The sequence below is a fragment of the Abramis brama genome (genome assembly GCF_963993115.1).
Source record: "Abramis brama genome assembly, chromosome: 6".
NCBI classification, from domain to species: Eukaryota; Metazoa; Chordata; class Actinopteri; order Cypriniformes; family Leuciscidae; genus Abramis; species Abramis brama.
The window spans coordinates 16,649,707-16,669,160 of NC_139968.1; the positions used below are offsets into that span (position 1 = coordinate 16,649,707).

Consider the following 19,454-nt stretch of genomic DNA (forward strand, 5'->3'; position numbering starts at 1 on the left):
AGATCAGACGAAGGACCTGCGGCTAGACACAACCACAACGCATGAGCCGGATCCGGGCCGTATCCAGATCAGACGAAGGACCTGCGGCTAGACACAACCACAACGCATGAGCCGGATCCGGGCCAGATCCAGATCAGACGAAGGACCTGCGGCTAGACACAACCACAACGCATGATGTAGTCAGCCGGATCCAGGCCGCATTCTGATTTCTGAATATTCTGATATTCTGATTTCATCAAATTTAATGTCAACACGACACATTCTATCAGTTGCCGGAATTTTACACATGCATTGTTTGTTTGATAATATGTGTTAATAAATCATGTTTTTATTTAAGATACAGGATCATTTATGATATATCAAGGATGGTCCAGTTTACCTGACAAGAAATGTGTCTGGTGGCCATGATCTTAAAATGTTATTGGTATATACCTTGCAAATGATTACACATTATATCAACTGCATTCGAACTGACATATTATAGCTGGATCTTAAAGTTAACAAAAGTGATAAAGTAAAACAACCCAAAAGTAAACTCAAAAGTTGGCAGCCATGCTTCGAGGCTATAATGGAAATAGTGCACCAGAAAATTGCATTTCCATGTATTCAGTTAGTAGATTGTTTTATCCGAAGCAATTTACAAATTAGGAATGTCACAAGCAATTTGTCGAATCATTTCAGTGGCTTTTGTGCTCCCGTGCTTTTCCCTTTCCCATTGTTCTCTTCTTCAAGTGTTTAAACCGAGGACATTGTTTAAGGCTATGAACCTAAAAAGTAAAATAAAAAATTGAATGTAATGAAAAAATTGAGTAAGCAATGATTACACAGGTTATACACCACAATTTAATTTAATTATATATACCGTATATAAAATTAAATACTTTTTACATACTTTTGCCCTGTTTCAGGAAATGCTGTTTTTATTTTTAGTCTGTTTTCATGAACATTCAACCTTGATCTAAGAAAATGTGATTTCTCCCTCATTAATGACATCCACAAAACAGTAAAAATAAAAAAATGTAATGTACATAAATATAAAACCTTCTTCTGTCTAAAACTATAATTAATTAATTGTATAAAAGTACAATATATATTTATATATATATATATATATGACACCAGTTAGCAACCTTCCCCAACAGACATTTATGAAAAATACCCATGCTTTGTGAAAACAGGTTTCAGTTAAAATAGATATTACCATATAACTATATATAGATTTTAACTTTTTAATTGTTTTTTCTATGTAAAGTAACTTTGCAGACTTTTGACATCTCGTGCATGAGCATTGCATTTTTAAACCCCCCTTGCCCAATAACAGAAGTTCAAACGCATCTCAAGAACTCAAGTTCCTCTTCAATGTGTCAACGGCTCCTCAAATAGAAAGATCTCCTTTCTGAACGTTTTGTTAACAGGTTGTGACCAGCTTTAAAAATGTTCTTAAATAAACATCCACCATGTTTCATGTCTTTGTTTTTGAGATACTTTTATGTAGGCTATGCCAAATTATACTTTTAGGAAAGTTTGGGATAATTTTATGTGGGCCTCTTTACGTCCTTCCAGATGTCTATTAGCTGCTGTGGGGATCCCAGGATTGTTGTAATGACTCTGAGAAAATCCTCTCGATTATATTGTCCCAGATAGGCTCTAAACTGTGAAGGGTCTGGGGGGGATGAGGGTGCAATGCCCACATGTTTCACACAAGCGCCCACATATGCGTCTTCAATGTTAAAGGGCTTTATTTCCTTGGAAGCCTCAACTATTTTTTCTGGCAAGTCATTGGAGAAGACATATCCCATTCCCAGCAGGTAAGTGGGGTATTTCGGTTCGGGGTACAGCTCCTCTGACACGTACCATTTTGAGTTTGTGTCTCTGACAACGGGCCGGTCCCACATCATCATTCCAGTGATGTAGTTCTGTCTGGGTGTGTTGGGTGCCAATAGGAGAGTCACCAGGTTTTCCAGATTTAAGTACATGTCAGAATCGACCTTCATACTGAAATTGGCTTGAGGGCAACGAGTGGCCAACCAGTCCATGATCACCATCGTCTTTATGGTCAGGTTGAAGTACGAGTCCACAAAGTTGCTCTGCAGTAAGTCTCTGTGTTGTCGGCTCTCTTCCTCCAGTTGCTGTTGAGCTTTTTCAGAGTCGGATCCTCCAGTCAAACCCACCAAGAACAGAGTCATCACTGCTTTTCCCTGGACTGTGCTCTCACTCCCCCACGTGCTCCGGATGGCGTTACGAGCTTCTACCTGATGGGGCGCCACAGGGACCATCAAGACCAGGAATGGATTCTGCTGACATTTATCAGGTTCATCCAGAATGAACTGATAGTTGCTTGGATGAGCTACATGATAATAAATTGTTGAACCTCTTTGTTGTATTTGCTGGTTGGGCAAATGCACTAATGTATCTTTTTGATTATGATCGGCCCAAATGCTGTCATTTACCTTATTATAATGAGTCTGATTGATGATTTTAGTAAACCAGGTTTGAGGGAACGTAATTGTGTCTAAAGTGAAATCAGAGGCGTAAGCAACGGAAAACAATAAGAATGTCGATGTAAGCAGCAGAAAAAATGCCGTTTTAATTTGATGTATAAATGGACCTCTGTCTTGAGCCAAACTGCAGAAAAAAAAGAGAAACAGGTCAAAATTAGTCTCACAGTGAAATATCAGAATTTTTTTTATTAAAATATGATTCATCACAAAAATAACTCTGTTGTAAATCTTTAACTAAGTTTACACGTTTACATCAGTTAGTTATGATAGTGATTTAAGTTTCATGAACTTTAAGGACACAGAGCTTTTGTCAGAAAAATTCCTGAATGACTTTTTTGCCGCGATTCCGAAGAATGTAGGCTATTTGTCCATTGACGTTAGGAAATAGTCGTCATCATATTCATAAATAGTGAATTCAAAATGGCGGTATGTACAGTCTGGGTTTTATTACGAATAACGGTAGATAAATAAGTTCTTCATCAAATGCAGTAGTATTTTGACTATAGGCTACTGCATTTCAAGATATTTGATGGAATCTAGAATTGATGCTTGCAGATGATTTGCATTTATGGATGTTTATGCAACTACGGGAACTTTTGACTCTCCCAAATAAAAAAAAAGAACCCCTATGAATTAAAATTAACCATCACAGTCCATAATACATATAAAGATGTACACAAAATTGAATGTAAGATTTTAATCTGGAACATGTTTATTTTTTTTATGGTTTTCATCTCTTCTTCTTACAAAATGTCCTTACCGCAACATTACAATAACGTTAATTTTATACACTTTACTTTTTTCATTTCTATATTTTTTTTATACATTTACATAGTTACTTTCAAGATTTATCCATTTTTGTAAAAACTAATATTAAAAAATAATTTAAAATTAGGGAATTTTATGATTTTCTTAATGCCATGGAAAATTTTTACGCTAACCTAGATATCATTTGTTTTCACACATGCCAAAGATAAAACATTTTGCTTTTTATGACCGTCATAACGTGTCCCATGGAGATCAAGGGGAGGTGGTAGATAGGCTCAGGATTCAGATATCATCCGAAGAGGATTTTTATTAAATGCCAGTGGAGAAGTAGGGGTGTACATATTCACAGTGATGTGTCAAAGAAAAAATTACGAAATTAAACCAAAAAAATAAATAAATAAATAATAATAATAATAATAATAATAATAATAATAATAATAATAATAATATATATATATATATATATATATATACACAAAAAAGAAATATATAGGGCTACACTTGACTCAGTGCAATATCAACTTTGGTATATCAACAACGAAAGGAAAACAAATTGCTACAGGTAGCAAAATCTACATGGATACATTCACCAATATGACCCCATCTTTCCCTCCTCAAGTTTCAGTTTAGACTGGCTCATATAGCAGGGCTGCCAACTTTTGAGTTTAGCTTGGAGTGAGATTTTTTTTTTTTTTTTTGACGAGGGGGGGAGGGGGAGGGGTGGTATGTAAAAACAAATATTGCATCACAATAAGTGTAATTGTGATTGTCAAAACATTTGGTAACTAAATAGAATTTTATGAAGTTTAGTGACAACATGTTACAATGTTTACATTGTACAATGACTGGTATAGGATACAGTTTGTATTATTGCTTGACAAAAATGTCAAGATTTCAATTCCATTCTTGTGATTTGATTCCGATTTTGATTCAATATTGACTATTTTGGATACATGTTTATTTTAAATTTTATTTAAAAAAATAATCTCACCTAATGCTGTAAACATAGAGGGCCCAATCTGCTGGTATTATTAAAGGTTAAAAATAATATTAAATTAAATATAATGCAGTTTTTGTTATAATAACAATTATTTAATGACATAAGTAAAAATATAATAAATATGTAATATAGTGCTCAGCAAAATCTCCTCTCTAGCTATTTTTTCTATTTAATTGGTCGTTAAATGGCTTTCCTGAGGTAAATGTAACGTTATGTGACATAATTGTTCTCCTGCTGTTATATTGACCTCTTTCCGTGGTTGAAAAACACTAATTGGTCGATATTATGTTTACTTTCGGTAAGTTGTACTGCATCTTTAAATAAAAAAGTAACAGGTGATCGGTTCACGTGCACTTGAACTGAGGCGCTCAGCGATCTGTCACGTCACATTTACAAGTGCCAAACGTATTTTTGTCTGAATTTCGTAATAAAATTGACGGAATCTAAGAGCTGTGAATTAGTTTAATATTAAAAGTACCTCTTTGCTCCACAATTTTTCTGTGCGTGAGAAAATGGATGTGTGGCGTGAGAGCGTGTGAAAAGTGTCAACTGCGTGAGTCTCACGCTCAATGCGTGAGAGTTGGCAGCCCTGATATAGCCTAGGACAGGCTCATTACAACCAAGACCGTACCAACTGCTGGGGCATCAATACCAAACACCTTTGTAGCCTTTTATAAACATATGACCATTTAACCATTTAACTTCCAAAAATAAATAAAATAAAAACTCATTTGGCAACTTAAACTAAATGTAAACACCATAATTAAGACATTTCTCCATGCCTACATCACCAAGGGTTAAGTTCCCTTTTCTATTGATAGAAATGGTTTAATCCAACACAAGAAGGAAGGTGTGGTCCTGCCCCCTCCTTTGAAGAGCCACAGGAAAAGGATATGGTGAATAGACCGCATGTGGACTAACTGTTCTCAGTGTGGGCAGAGACAATGACATATGTAGACATTACACGCTGTGATGACTGCTGATATGTGCGCCTATCTGCAACCAACTCAAACAGCATATCTTAAACTTATTATAAATGAATGTTATAGAATAATGAACCAGATTAAACAATTGTATCATAAACCTAACAGACTGCAACAGAAACACAAAACCATATAAATAACAAATGTAAAGAAACATAAGCCCATAAACAGTTTGTAAAGACTTCACATGCTGCCGTTATCGCGGTAGTGATGACGTAATCTTAGCACCCGTCATCACAATGACAAATATTGTCATTTTAATGTGTAAATCATCTCTTTGAAAATAATTTTTGTGAACAAAAATCTGATTAATAATTAAAATAAACCATTGCTGCGGTAATGACATTTTGTATCGGTAAGGACACAATGTTAATGGCACATGTTAATAATGTGGTATTGCAGTAAAGACTGGGTCAAATTGATTCTCTTGTTTAAAATACTAACACATTTATGAATTTCTGTTGTAACAACAAACTAATTTGAGGCCTTTTGTCCTCTGGTTTCTTTTGTTTATCCTTAACTCTTTTTCCATAACTCTTCATATCTGTCTGAGTCTTTTCTCATTACCTCTCTGCATTTCTGTCATCTTATTGTAGATTAATCTGGTATCATCTAGCGTTGCAAAAATGGCATGTTTATATTTAGTTTACAACACATTTAATATTTGCAATATACACTGTTTAGCCACAGCATTAAAACCACCTGCCTAATATCATGTAGGTTCCCCTCATGTTGCCAAAACAGCTCGGATACCTCAAGGGAAGGACTCCACAAGACCTCCGTATGTGTCCTGTGGTATCAGGTTGCGAGGTTGGGCCTCCATGGATCAGATTTGTTCTTCAAGCACATCCCATTGATGCTCAATTGTTTTGAGATATGGGACATTTTAAGGCCAAGGCAACACCTAACTCTGTCATAAACTCTTGACTATTCACTTTTATCACACCCCTTGACAGGTGCCATTGTAATTATATAATAAATGATATTCACCACACCTGTCACCTACAAATGCTACGGCAAAGACGTGCTGCGGAAATTACATTTTTGCTAATATTGCAAATAACTAGCAGCTAGCTACTTTTAGCACCAAATATTCAACAGTAATATAAATTTATTTTTTAAATGTAGTTCAAAATACACAATTACTAAGGTGAATGGTAAGGACACACAATAAATACTATATATATATATATATATACATACACACACAAACACAAACACACACACACACACTCATATAAATACACAAACATTTTACATTTTCATAATGGCTAACACAGAAATAGTACAAAAAATTAAAATATTCTCTTGAAATTTGGTTTAGATTTAGATAGACAATTTATAGTATTTATAACTCCTAACTAGAGATGCACCGATTACAATTTTCTAGGTCGATTCTGATTTTTCATTGAGTTTGACTCCGTATGTGTCCTGTGGTATCAGGTTGCGAGGTTGGGCCTCCATGGATCAGATTTGTTCTTCAAGCACATCCCATTGATGCTCAATTGTTTTGAGATATGGGACATTTTAAGGCCAAGGCAACACCTAACTCTGTCATAAACTCTTGACTATTCACTTTTATCACACCCCTTGACAGGTGCCATTGTAATTATATAATAAATGATATTCACCACACCTGTCACCTACAAATGCTGCGGCAAAGACGTGCTGCGGAAATTACATTTTTGCTAATATTGCAAATAACTAGCAGCTAGCTACTTTTAGCACCAAATATTCAACAGTAATATAAATTTATTTTTTAAATGTAGTTCAAAATACACAATTACTAAGGTGAATGGTAAGGACACACAATAAATACTATATATATATATATATATACATACACACACAAACACAAACACACACACACACACTCATATAAATACACAAACATTTTACATTTTCATAATGGCTAACACAGAAATAGTACAAAAAATTAAAATATTCTCTTGAAATTTGGTTTAGATTTAGATAGACAATTTATAGTATTTATAACTCCTAACTAGAGATGCACCGATTACAATTTTCTAGGTCGATTCTGATTTTTCATTGAGTTTGACCTGCCAATACCAATTTTAGCCGATTATTTCATTTTACACTTTACAGCACACACAAATATTTATTTTCTATATATATTTTTTCAATAAAATACCATGTCCTTTTACCCAAACTGAATAATAAAAACAAGTTTAAATGGGTCAATTTTTTATAAATATTTGAGTCTTCATTTTCTTTTCTGACATAACCTAATCCAGTTCATGTTAAAATACACTAGACATGCACATTCTGTGCATTTTTGGCACTTTTGTTTGAAATCATATTTATTTTGTCCATCAAAAGTGTGCTTTCACTTTCACTGAGCGTGAGCAGCGCAGACAAAATAGACTTGGCGGCGAAACCCGCGCTTCACTGCTGCTCACGCGCTGCTCCTGCTCCCGTGTGAATGCACTCATTGATTAACATGCACGCAGAAAAAAATATGCGTGAAACGGCCGTAATTCAGGAGGTTTCTACGGAAGCCCTAAGAGGCCATGGATTGTTATTTTTTTCTATCTTGTTTTCTCGTGATAACGACTTAATTTTCTCGTGATCTCGAGATAACAAAAGTTGTTTTCTCGTTATCATGACTTAATTTTCTCGTGATCTCGAGATAACACTAATGTGGAAGTCGTCAATTACTGACAGACATAGAGCTATTTCATTTTGAGTGAGCCCGTTATCAAAGTAAAAGCGAATGCGATCATCCATGATGCTGCTTTATTCTGCTTTTGGTACTTATACTGTTCTTGCCTACACAGAAAAAAACAAGTCGTGATAACGAGAAAACAACTTTTGTTATCTCGAGATCACGAGAAAATTAAGTCGTGATAAAGAGAAAACAACTTCTGTTATCTCGAGATCACGAGAAAATTAAGTCGTGATAACGAGAAAACAACTTTTGTTATCTCGAGATCACGTGAAAATTAAGTCGTGATCACGAGACAACAACTTGTTATCTCGAGATCACGAGAAAATTAAGTCGTTATCACGAGAAAACAAGATAGAAAAAAATAACAATCCATGGCCTCTTAGGGCTTCCGTAGGTTTCCTACATGTGCGTTCCGTGTTTTTTTACTATGAGGAATTATTACATCAAAATGTAGATCTGTGTGCAGGTAGACTACTTTATCTGAATGAAATAAATAGCCTACATACACTTCTCTCGCATTTGCTTGCGTGCCAGCGATTAACCATCCGCGTGCCAGTGTTGGCACGCGTGCCTTAGGTTGCCTACCCCTGTCTTAGATGATACATGTTTTCGATGATATGGAATGATATGATATGATGATACAAAATTTATTCTTAGATATATATAAGAATATATATATATATATATACCTAATCATTTCAGATATACGGTATTCAACGTTTAGCTCAGCTGCAGTCAAATGTTTTAATCTGATTTTGACCAGTTTAATCAAAGCACATCAACTACTTCATTATAAGTTACTCTAGTTGAGAGATCTTCAACCCTGCTCCTGGGGACCCACTGTCCTGTAGTGTAGAGTTTATCTCCAACCCTAATCACACACCTGAAGCAGCAAGCTCTTCAGGATCGCTTGAAAATACACAGGCAGTTGTGTTGAAGCAGGTTGGAAATGGATAGTGTTAAAGACCTCTTCTCTAGTTTATAATAAGACATTGTATGTAAACAGCACAAATAACATTATAAAATATCTAATAATAAAACAAGTTATAAAAGGATGGGTGAGCTTACCAGTGCCAAATGTTCTTAATAGCCATTCTAGTGTGTTCAACTAGTAACCCTACTTCACGTATTCCTTTCTGAATTATCTCTTAGATCTAATAACCAGTTAACAGGGGCGGGGAGAGGAAGCAGTTTTTTTCTCTTGCACATATGAACAAACCCACCGCTGAAACTTGTCAGTATGATAATACTCATTTTTTAATGCAATCATCATTATAGTTAATATATAGTTATATATATATATGTATATATATATATAGAGAGAGAGAGAAACAGAGAGAGAGAGAGAGAGAGAGAGAGAGAGAGAGAGAGAGAAGAGAGAGAGAGAAGAGAGAAAAGCACATCCAGATTCAATGAGAACATCCTCTCTAAGGTATTGTTCTCATTATGGGGATCGGTTTGTTGCTGTGAGTAACATAATAGCTACACCTTTACCAGGAGCCCTGTTATTGTCCGAATGAATTGGATTCTAACAGGAAGTGAGGTCAAAAGTTGCTTTAAACCTTAAAGAGGAATAAATGCAATGGATGGAATAATAATACGTGCTTCAACAGGCACTCCCAAATCTCTAGTCTAGGGAACCGTATTTCCAGTTTTTATACTCTGATGATTAGAAACATTCATGAGCTTATTCACGGTTTTTGTTTGTTCACGTAGGCTTAACTATATTCTTACAAATGGATGAGTGTAACAAATGTTGTGAAACCAGTATTTCTGTTTTTTTTTGTTTGTTTGGTTTTAGCAATGTACTGTTTGCAATAAAAACATTTTATATAGTTGCTGTTTTGTTGCAGCAGGGCTGACTAATGTCTCATACAGAAGTAAAACTTAATTGTTGTTTTTTAAGTTTTTGCTCTCACATTTAAGTAAAATTCACACATAGAATTAAGTAAAATCCACTTAAGTTAAGTCCAGTTGACAAAGGGAATGAGTACAGATTTTTTGATTTAACCATTTTTTTTTAAGGCAAGCTTTTATTCAATATTAATTTATATCCCTGCTAGGCCTGTCACTGTACTGACATTAGCACAAGTATGTTCATTAAATTAAGCATGAAACGCTGTGGTTTTAACCATCCTACACTCTCAGAAAAAAGGTAGCCTACAAAGGCTGTTACTGGGACGGCACCCTTTAAAAGAGCTATGACCAACCATGGGGAAGTCCCAGGGTAAAAATATGATACACCACTGTTTTATCTGATGAGGAGAGTGTATGGGTTCAAATGTTTGAGAGTTATTGAAGGGTTAGATACTATTAAAGGGACACCAGGCAAGTCTGAGTGTTTTTTCTCTACGTAGCTCCCCCTAGTGTCTGGTAGTAAATGCTTTCAAACACTCTGTCGTAAAAATGAACTGTTGTCCCTCCCCCCCTCGCCAAGAGCAACCCAGCTGATCAGCTGTCAACCCAGTTGAGCAGAGGAACCAGCTATTTCAAAACCAGTTAGGTCTACCGAGGCAAGTAAAGCAATATTTTCTTTCCAACTGATGGCGATTTTTTTTATTTTATTTTTTTTTATTGTGTTGTCATGCATACTATTATTTTTACCGGGAACGAACGATATGAACGAGGCGAACTACTGCTTTGGTGTTTGTTTGTTTTTGGGAGAATGGGCATGAGCATAAATATATATATATATATATCGGAGGCTAATATTTGTCTAAAGTTATATTAGTAAGGTCTATAAGTTAATCTGGTAGAATGACGGTTTACCTTTGCTTGTCTAAGAAAACATCAGAACGTTTTTTCTAGCTCGATCATGAGATGTGCAACATGTTTATTGCCTATTATCAGACGCGTTGACTTAGTGACATAAAATAAAAGTGTAAGTTACACAAATAAAACCGACAGAGCGGCCAAACAACTACAGAAATCAAACGTGTTTGCTAATGACAATGCTAACATCAAAGTTATAGTATCTAGCGTACTAGTAAGCCCGTAACAGACAGCGATCATAATAAAAACCTTTACAGACAATAGCAAACATCCTGAGGTCGCAATTACTTGAAATTTAAATATTAAACACAGTTTATTCCAAAGATACTTACAAGTGCAACAGCAGGATCAGCATCCGTTTTGCAGGCTTCTGTTTCTCTCAGTTCTCCCCATTCTGAAAAAGCCGGTCCGATATTTACTCGAGTCTGACTTGCTCGGTCAGTATCCCGTTTCCTCTTTCATTGGTCCTCCGACAAAGATTTCCTAGCTTTCTGCTTCTTTTTTACAGCCTCAGCCATAACTCAATCTATCGTTGCCCTTTGCTTATAGCTAGCCGGTGCTTGAATGGGGGCGTGTACGTGTGCAGTGCCGTCAAGCAATTCGTTACATCGCGAGACCTGATATCACGCGATACTTCCTGACGCCGACCCGCCGGCCCAAAGTTGCAAGTGAGTTTTTTCCGCTCTCGGGCACCAGGGGGGTGCGAAACCATAGATATCATATATAAAGGCTAGATGTCTCGTGCGCGCTGCTGGCCAATGGAGGTCGACGTCCGCACGTGGCGGCCATCTTGCGGCAGTGCGCTCGCTCACTCGTTTAATGGTGCAAATACTTTTAAATAACCATAACTTGCCCAATTTTCTACCGATTTTCAAACGGTTTGGTTTGTTATAAACGTCAGAGATGTAGTTATGACACTACATACATACACTGCATACATATGAAAAATTATAACATACATGTTCAAGCATTCGGAATTATAGCCACGTTAATAACGTTTGTAAGAAACCAAACCGTTTGTAAATCCGTCAATATTTCAGCGAGATATGAGGATTTGTGTGCATGCTGATCACTCACCTTAATGCACAGAGCACTGACATAAGATGGCCGAACGGTGATGCCGGAAGTGACTGCGCCATAAGACATCTAGCGTTTATATATGATATCTATGTGCGAAACCACCACCATTCAACCCGAAATGAGTAATATAACCATTCCACTGACTCCAAAGCTGTTCAGTTAAGGTTAAAAAAGTTACCTAGAGCACCTGTAAATACTATGATTTCCCTAGAAGGAAGTTTCACTAGGCTGATAGTGGTAAAAGACTCTGTTTTAGAGGGAAGTGAATAAGAGAAGGGCTGTTGATGTGCTAAACATGTCTGTGTGGATTATTAGTCAATAATATTGCGCTGGTTAGAGGAAGAAGAGCGCAAAAAGAAAGCCGATGCAGAAGGAACTGCCATGTAGGGAAGTTGGGGAAATAAATGAAAAATGGAAGAAGAAAAAAAAGGTTTTTCTTCTTTATCCAGTATGGATGCATGACATTACTGTAGATGTCTAGAGAACTTAAATTTACAGTATAATAAGGGTTGAAGGAGCAAGCAGCTACACAGTATAAGGCTGTCTGTGCTCATTTTGGATTGAGATATGAGTAATATTTTGGCTTCTGGAAAACAGTAGAGATAAGTGGCACTGAGACAATAATGACCTTTTCTTGTTATATCGTAGACTAACCATTTGATATAGATATACTATGAGTAGTTATTATAACAAAAAGAAATATGGCAGCAATGTTATGAAAATGAAATTTCTGATAGAATTTATGGAACTATTTATGAATACCTGTGCTTTACAAAAAGCAAGCAAAGGAAATTTTGGACAAGTGTGACTCAAGTTAAACAGAAGAAACGTTGTGACAATCCCTTAGAATATGTTGAGCGTTTCCATGCAATTTATTAAAATTGATGTGCTGCCAGTGATAATGATGAAGATTATGATTTGTCTATTGTGATTGATCTGCTCTGTTTACATTCCTGAATGGGACATGCTGTTTCAATGGCAGGGGCGGTTTCTTCATTAGGGCGATTGGGTATGGAGTTAGAATCATGCCAAAACCTCACACACACACACAACGTGTTTTACTCACACCCAACGATTCACAAACAAACTCAGTGTGGTTTGCAAATATAAAACATCACTCACAAACTAATGCATTTTGTTCTGCAAATAACAAACGTATCTATCAAACAAATACAGTATGTTTTACATATACAAAGAAACGTATCTTCAATGACAAAAATATCCTCCAAGTACAAACTCAAATATTTCAAGTACAAACTAAAATCTTTCAAGTACAAAAAAAATCCTTCAAGTAAAAAAAAAAAAAACCTTCAAGTACAAAACAAAATTCTACAAGTACAAAACAAAATTCTACAAGTACGAAAAACTGTCACGTGACTTTTGGCACTAATTTTCCGCCTTGCTGATCCACCATTGACAGTATATAAACTGGACACAGCGACCCCATAGGTTTCAACGGAGAGAAGTTGAAGCACATTAGAAGCAGTCACTTCCTGATTGCCGAGCGTACTGCGCAGACTCAAACTGAGCTTGACGACGTGGATGTGACGTGAGCAGCCTGCCTGACAGTTGTAAGTTTTCTAGTAGCCGTGCCAAGCGATTGATTGCGAGCTTCTCTTCCTGTCTCTACGGTAATTTCCAGAGAGTCGCGTGGTTATGACGCAATCGTTAGCCTACTTTTACAAAAACTGCTTCTACGGGGCCATAACGTAAGATACAAGGTAATGGAGCCTTTTATACATTGTCGTGTTTCTTTAGAAATAAACAATGGACAAATGGAGTCTTTAAACGCCTCAGATGTAAAGTTATTCGCTGTCAAAGTGACGCGAAAATGAATGGGAGTCAATGGGATGCTAACAGCAGGTGAAGGCTTGTTAGCCAATGGCGGCTCCCGGGGGTACCTTCAAAATAATATGAAACCCTGACCGCCTGTGATCCACACACAAATGCCTTCAGATCCACACACATGCTAGTAAACGGTCATGTAATTCGCACTCCACAACAGCAGGTGGCGCTGTTACCGACTTGCTTAGCGCCGCCACGGACATGGAAAGAGGAGAGAAGAAGAAACGCTAGCGTGGGGGACGTTTTTTGAACAAGATGAGCGGTCAACAGGTGAGTTTGCAGTCGTTGCTGGTGAAAAATCAAATGTTAGAAATGTTAGTATATTTAGTTAGTAAATATCAAACTCCAGAAATGTCTGTCGTGGGTAGGGTGAATGGCCGTAGCCAGCTATGAGGTCACCGAGGTCCGTACCTCGGTAAAAAAAATTATATTCAAAAATAAAATTTCAAGCTCTCTGAATGATTAATTAGCCTTTTAAACCACTTCATATGAGTGTTTGCAATTCATGTCGCTGCGAGAAGGTAACGTTAGAACAGTGAACGGGGCTTGAGAGCGTGTTGTGACTTGTGAGTGAGGGCGCGGGTGCAGCCTCCGTGTTGCCAGGTCTTTTTGGACTCGTTTTTCCCATTTATTGTGACACTTTAGGAAGTTTTTTTTTTAATTACCTTTCCAAGTTAATGTGAAGTGGCGAAGTTATGAGATGATGATAACAATAGAAAGACTGGTAAAAATATGTCTGGCCATTTTATTTTTTTATGATGCATATAGTTCAATTACCAGTTAATCTACAGTAGTTGGTTGTCGTTAAACTGCAGTGCATTTAAATCTCTGTAGCTTTTTCAGTAGTTAAGTACTTTGGATCATGTAGTTTAGCTAGTTAATTACAAACTGCAAATTCATAGTATTCAAATAACATTTTTTTTTTCAACCTATAAAGCCCACAATAGGAAAAGCAGTTGATAAGGGAATGGGGTTTCACTTTTATGTGTTTTTGTAGTGCTGTCATGAAAGCTATGTGGTTTTAACCAAATTTGAGTATATAGAAATATGATTTCTTAAGTATTTTGTATGCATGTCTTGATGTGTCATATTTTGCAGTGTTAACAATGCACTTAAGATTGCTCCCCTGTGTTAAGTACCCTTTTCTGCTTTTTTAGAGAAATTCAGAAAAAAAATAATAATACAAAGTTAGAAAGTTAATACACACTTTGCTGAAATGTATTGTGCTGTTGTTGTTAACAAGCCATGGTTAATTTGCTCTGCCCTTAGGATTGCAAGTGTCCTGGGACAGGAGAGGGTGTGAGTGGGAAACCCACTGCTGAAACTTGGCCCTGGTTTGTCCTCATGGATGAGGTGTTGGGACAGATGCATTGCACCAACCCCCGTGTCGTCATTGCCTCAATCCCTGAGGACGGACCAGGGCCGAGTTCAGCAGTGGGTGCCCACGGTGAGGAGGAGCCAGGGGAAGCAGCACCAGCAGCACCAGTAGCAGGAGCACCAGCACGAAGGCAGAGGAGAGCACAGGAGGAGAGTAGGGAGAGGATGCACATACAGATGGCTGTTTTCTCTTCTTGAGAGAATGATTGAAAAATATTATTTTTTTCTACATATTCTTGTTTAACTTTTTTCACTTTTATTTTTTAAAAGGAAAGAAAAAATATGTACATTGTTTTTATGCAACTTTAAATGTGTAAATAAAAGAGAATGAATTGTTCTGGTCATTGTTTATTTTTGTAATGACAGTAATAATTTCTACATGAAACAAATTCTTCTATAATTTTTTTTTCCAAATACAATTGGTAAATGAAAATCATTTGTTCCACGGGCTATATTAAAGTACTTTTTCCAACTATGAACAACATGCGTTAAACATATCAAAATCAACATAAACATTAACATTTACAGTACATAAAATAAGAAAAAAATGATGTAGACTTCTATTGAGCTGAGCAGGGAGACCCTGGAGCTGCTGGACCGGGATGGGCTCCACAATAGAGACCCTGGTAAGGCCTCCTGCTGGTGGGACATCATCTGGGATGCTCTCCAGAGTGTTTGAGTGCATATTTACACTATCCACTAAGCTGTCTACCAACAGGTTTTGCAGGGCTGACTCAATCGATGGCTCCCATGTCACAGGGTTTTTTTTCTTTTCTTTTTTCAAAGAGTATATTTCTGAAAAAAGTACTTTTAATAACTACTAATACTGCATTGGGGGAAACCTATTAAAACCTTAGTTAAGCAAAATTATCTTGCATACTCTAATGTAGCCTACTTAAAGTATCAAGAGTAAAACTAGAGACGTATTCTGCAGGGGAAAAAACTCCTTGTCAGGGTTTTTATTATAGTTTTGTATTTATATTATGCTACTACTGCATTGTACTTCTGAATATTTTCAAGGTTGTTACATTATATAATTGTGTAGTTTAATGTAAAATCATATGTGTGGGGAAAAAAGTACTTCAGTAGGTTACTTCACATTTGTACGTGAACACTTAACGAAATATGCAGTTCCGAAAATTAAAGAAACAAAATGTAGGTCTATTTTCACAATATTAACAAATTGTTGCTAACTACAGCGTCCTATACAAAGGCCGCATCTGAAGCGTTTGGACCGGTCTAGCCTATGGAGGATTGTTCTTGTCTCCTGGCAACTGTGACAGCTGCCGATGACGAGCGTGAGAAATACTGGACTTTTTTTATATTCAGTTGGGTTTTATATTCAAACCGGGCTAAACCGAAAATACATGACCTGGCAGCGCCGGGACTGAAACATCCTCACCATGTCCTCCAGTAAAATATAAAACATAAAAAATACAATAGCCAATTCTGGCTCCATAGCTGTTTACTCAATTAGGCTATCAAATGAATTATCAGGTTCGCAGCTGTCCTCTCGCACCGCTGCTTGGCACCTGGAGCGGTGATCAGAAACACCTGGTTGAGCAATTAGAAAATCCTACGAAGGCTACATGGTGCGTCCTTCGAAGGACGCAGTCTTCAGTCTTTCGAAGGATGCAGCCTTCACGTTGGGACACAGCTATCATGTTCAAAACGTCCCCCACGCTAGCGTTTCTTCTTCTCTTCTCTTTCCATGTCCGTGGCGCCGCTAAGCAAGTCGGTAACAGCGCCACCTGCTGTTGTGGAGTGCGAATTACATGACCGTTTACTAGCATGTGTGTGGATCTGAAGGCATTTGTGTGTGGATCAGCAAGGCGGAAAATTAGTGCCAAAAGTCACGTGACAGTTTTTCGTACTTGTAGAATTTTGTTTTGTACTTGAAGGATTTTGTTTTGTACTTGTAGAATTTTGTTTTGTACTTGAAGGTTTTTTTTTTACTTGAAGGATTTTTTTTTGTACTTGAAAAATTTGAGTTTGTACTTGGAGGATATTTTTGTCATTGAAGAAATACGTTTCTTTGTATATGTAAAACATACTGTATTTGTTTGATAGGTACGTTTTTTTATTTGCAGAACAAAATGCATTAGTTTGTGAGTGATGTTTTATATTTGCAAACCACACTGAGTATGTTTGTGAATCGTTGGGTGTGAGTAAAACACGTTTTGTGTGTGTGTGAGGTTTTGGCATGATTCTAACTCCATCAGGGCTGCCAACTTTTGAGTTTAGCTTGGAGGGAGGGGGAGGGGGAGGGGGAGGGGGAGGGGTGGTATGTAAAAACAAATATTGCATCACAATAAGTGTAATTGTGATTGTCAAAACATTTGGTAACTAAATAGAATTTTATGAAGTTTAGTGACAACATGTTACAATGTTTACATTGTACAATGACTGGTATAGGATACAGTTTGTATTATTGCTTGACAAAAATTTCAAGATTTCAATTCCATTCTTGTGATTTGATTCCGATTTTGATTCAATATTGACTATTTTGGATACATGTTTATTTTAAATTTTATTTAAAAAAATAATCTCACCTAATGCTGTAAACATAGAGGGCCCAATCTGCTGGTATTATTAAAGGTTAAAAATAATATTAAATTAAATATAATGCAGTTTTTGTTATAATAACAATTATTTAATGACATAAGTAAAAATATAATAAATATGTAATATAGTGCTCAGCAAAATCTCCTCTCTAGCTATTTTTTCTATTTAATTAACATGCTATGGTCGTTAAATGGCTTTCCTGAGGTAAATGTAACGTTATGTGACATAATTGTTCTCCTGCTGTTATATTGACCTCTTTCCGTGGTTGAAAAACACTAATTGGTCGATATTATGTTTACTTTCGGTAAGTTGTACTGCATCTTTAAATAAAAAAGTAACAGGTGATCGGTTCACGTGCACTTGAACTGAGGCGCTCAGCGATCTGTCACGTCACATTTACAAGTGCCAAACGTATTTTTGTCTGAATTTCGTAATAAAATTGACGGAATCTAAGAGCTGTGAATTAGTTTAATATTAAAAGTACCTCTTTGCTCCACAATTTTTCTGTGCGTGAGAAAATGGATGTGTGGCGTGAGAGCGTGTGAAAAGTGTCAACTGCGTGAGTCTCACGCTCAATGCGTGAGAGTTGGCAGCCCTGCTCCATAGATTGGGCGACGCACCACCAAAGTGTGAAAGGGACTTTTTCAATCACATTCACAATCTCATTCAACCACAGAGTTACGCTAGCCGTCACTGTATGTTCTGCCCAGAACCTCTGGATATAGTCCAATCAGCGTCATGTCACGTTCTGTGGAGTACCGCCTCTTTTTGGGCGATTTCACTCTGGCTGAGAATCGCCCAGAGTGTTCCCGTAGACTTACATTCAAAGATGTTTTTTTTTCGAACTGCAGGCACTCAGAGAATGTCTAATAGGACAGTGTGGTCACTAGGAAAGCACTACAGCCTTTGGAACATGAAAAAATACTTTAGGGAAATTACTGTAATTTTTTCTTGAACTTATTTGTTTATTGTACTTACAGTAAAGGAGGTATTGTCAAAATTCCACCTGTAGTAAGTCAGTCTGATCACTAGGGAAAAATGACTGTTATTCCGTTATAACAGTCGCTGGTTTGTTCCCACCAATCGCTGCACAAGTTAAGGATACGTATGATGACGAAAGCACGTTAGTTCGAGCCCTCCCGGAACCCATAGAGAATGCATTGCAGTGCCTCAGAGCCCGTCTACGACTGTTATTCCCCTAAAGTATTTGTTATTCCGTCTACACTGACTTACTACAGGTGGAATTTTGACAATATCTCCTTTACAGTACGTACAATAAACAAATAAGTTTAAGAAAAAATTACAGTAATTCCCCTAAAGTATTTTTTCATGTTCAAAAGGCTGTAGTGCTTTCCTAGTGACGAGACTGACTTACTCCAGGTGGAATTTTGACAATACCTCCTTTACTGTACGTACAATAAACAAATAAGTTTAAGAAAAAATTACAGTAATTCACCTAAAGTATTTTTTCCTGTTCCAAAGGCTGTAGTGCTTTCCTAGTGACCACACTGACTTACTACAGGTGGAATTTTGACAATACCTACCTTACTGTACGTTCAGTATACAAATATTAATTAAAAATAAATTACAGTAATTCACCTATAGTGTTTTTTAGATATTCCAAAGGTTGTAGTGCTTTCATAGTGATCAGACTGACTTACTACTTGTTAAATACTGCCAATACCTTACTGTAAGTATAGTACAAACATATTATTATTAAAAAGTTACTGTAATTTCTCCTTTTTTCATGTTCCAAAGGTTATAGTATGTTCCCAGTGATCGCTCTACTCAATTAACTTTGATAAATGTATTAGGTAAAAGTATGTATTAGAACTGCTGTTCCTTGTACAACACAATTATTTCATTGATTAAAA

The 19,454-nt window shown here is 36.6% G+C and overlaps 1 protein-coding gene across 1 annotated transcript; it reads right to left on the reverse strand.

Annotated features, from left to right (window-relative positions):
- Positions 1-1,242: 1,242 nt before the first annotated feature.
- Positions 1,243-9,100, reverse strand: LOC311084713 (beta-1,3-galactosyltransferase 1-like). The gene is made up of 2 exons (XM_084116924.1): positions 9,010-9,100; positions 1,243-2,625 (listed from the first exon to the last, which is right to left on the reverse strand). The coding sequence occupies exons 1-2, from the start codon at positions 9,033-9,035 to the stop codon at positions 1,536-1,538; spliced, it is 1,116 nt and encodes a 371-aa protein (XP_083973050.1). The 5' UTR covers positions 9,036-9,100; the 3' UTR covers positions 1,243-1,535.
- Between the last annotated feature and the right edge of the window lie 10,354 nt (positions 9,101-19,454).

Coding starts and splice junctions, on each gene's coding strand:
- LOC311084713 (XM_084116924.1), bottom strand. CDS start 9,035: ATGGCTATTAAGAACATTTGGCACTG. Junction 2,626..9,009: donor ATTAAGAACATTTGGCACTG/GTAAGCTCACCC, acceptor TTTTTTCTGCAG/TTTGGCTCAAGACAGAGGTC.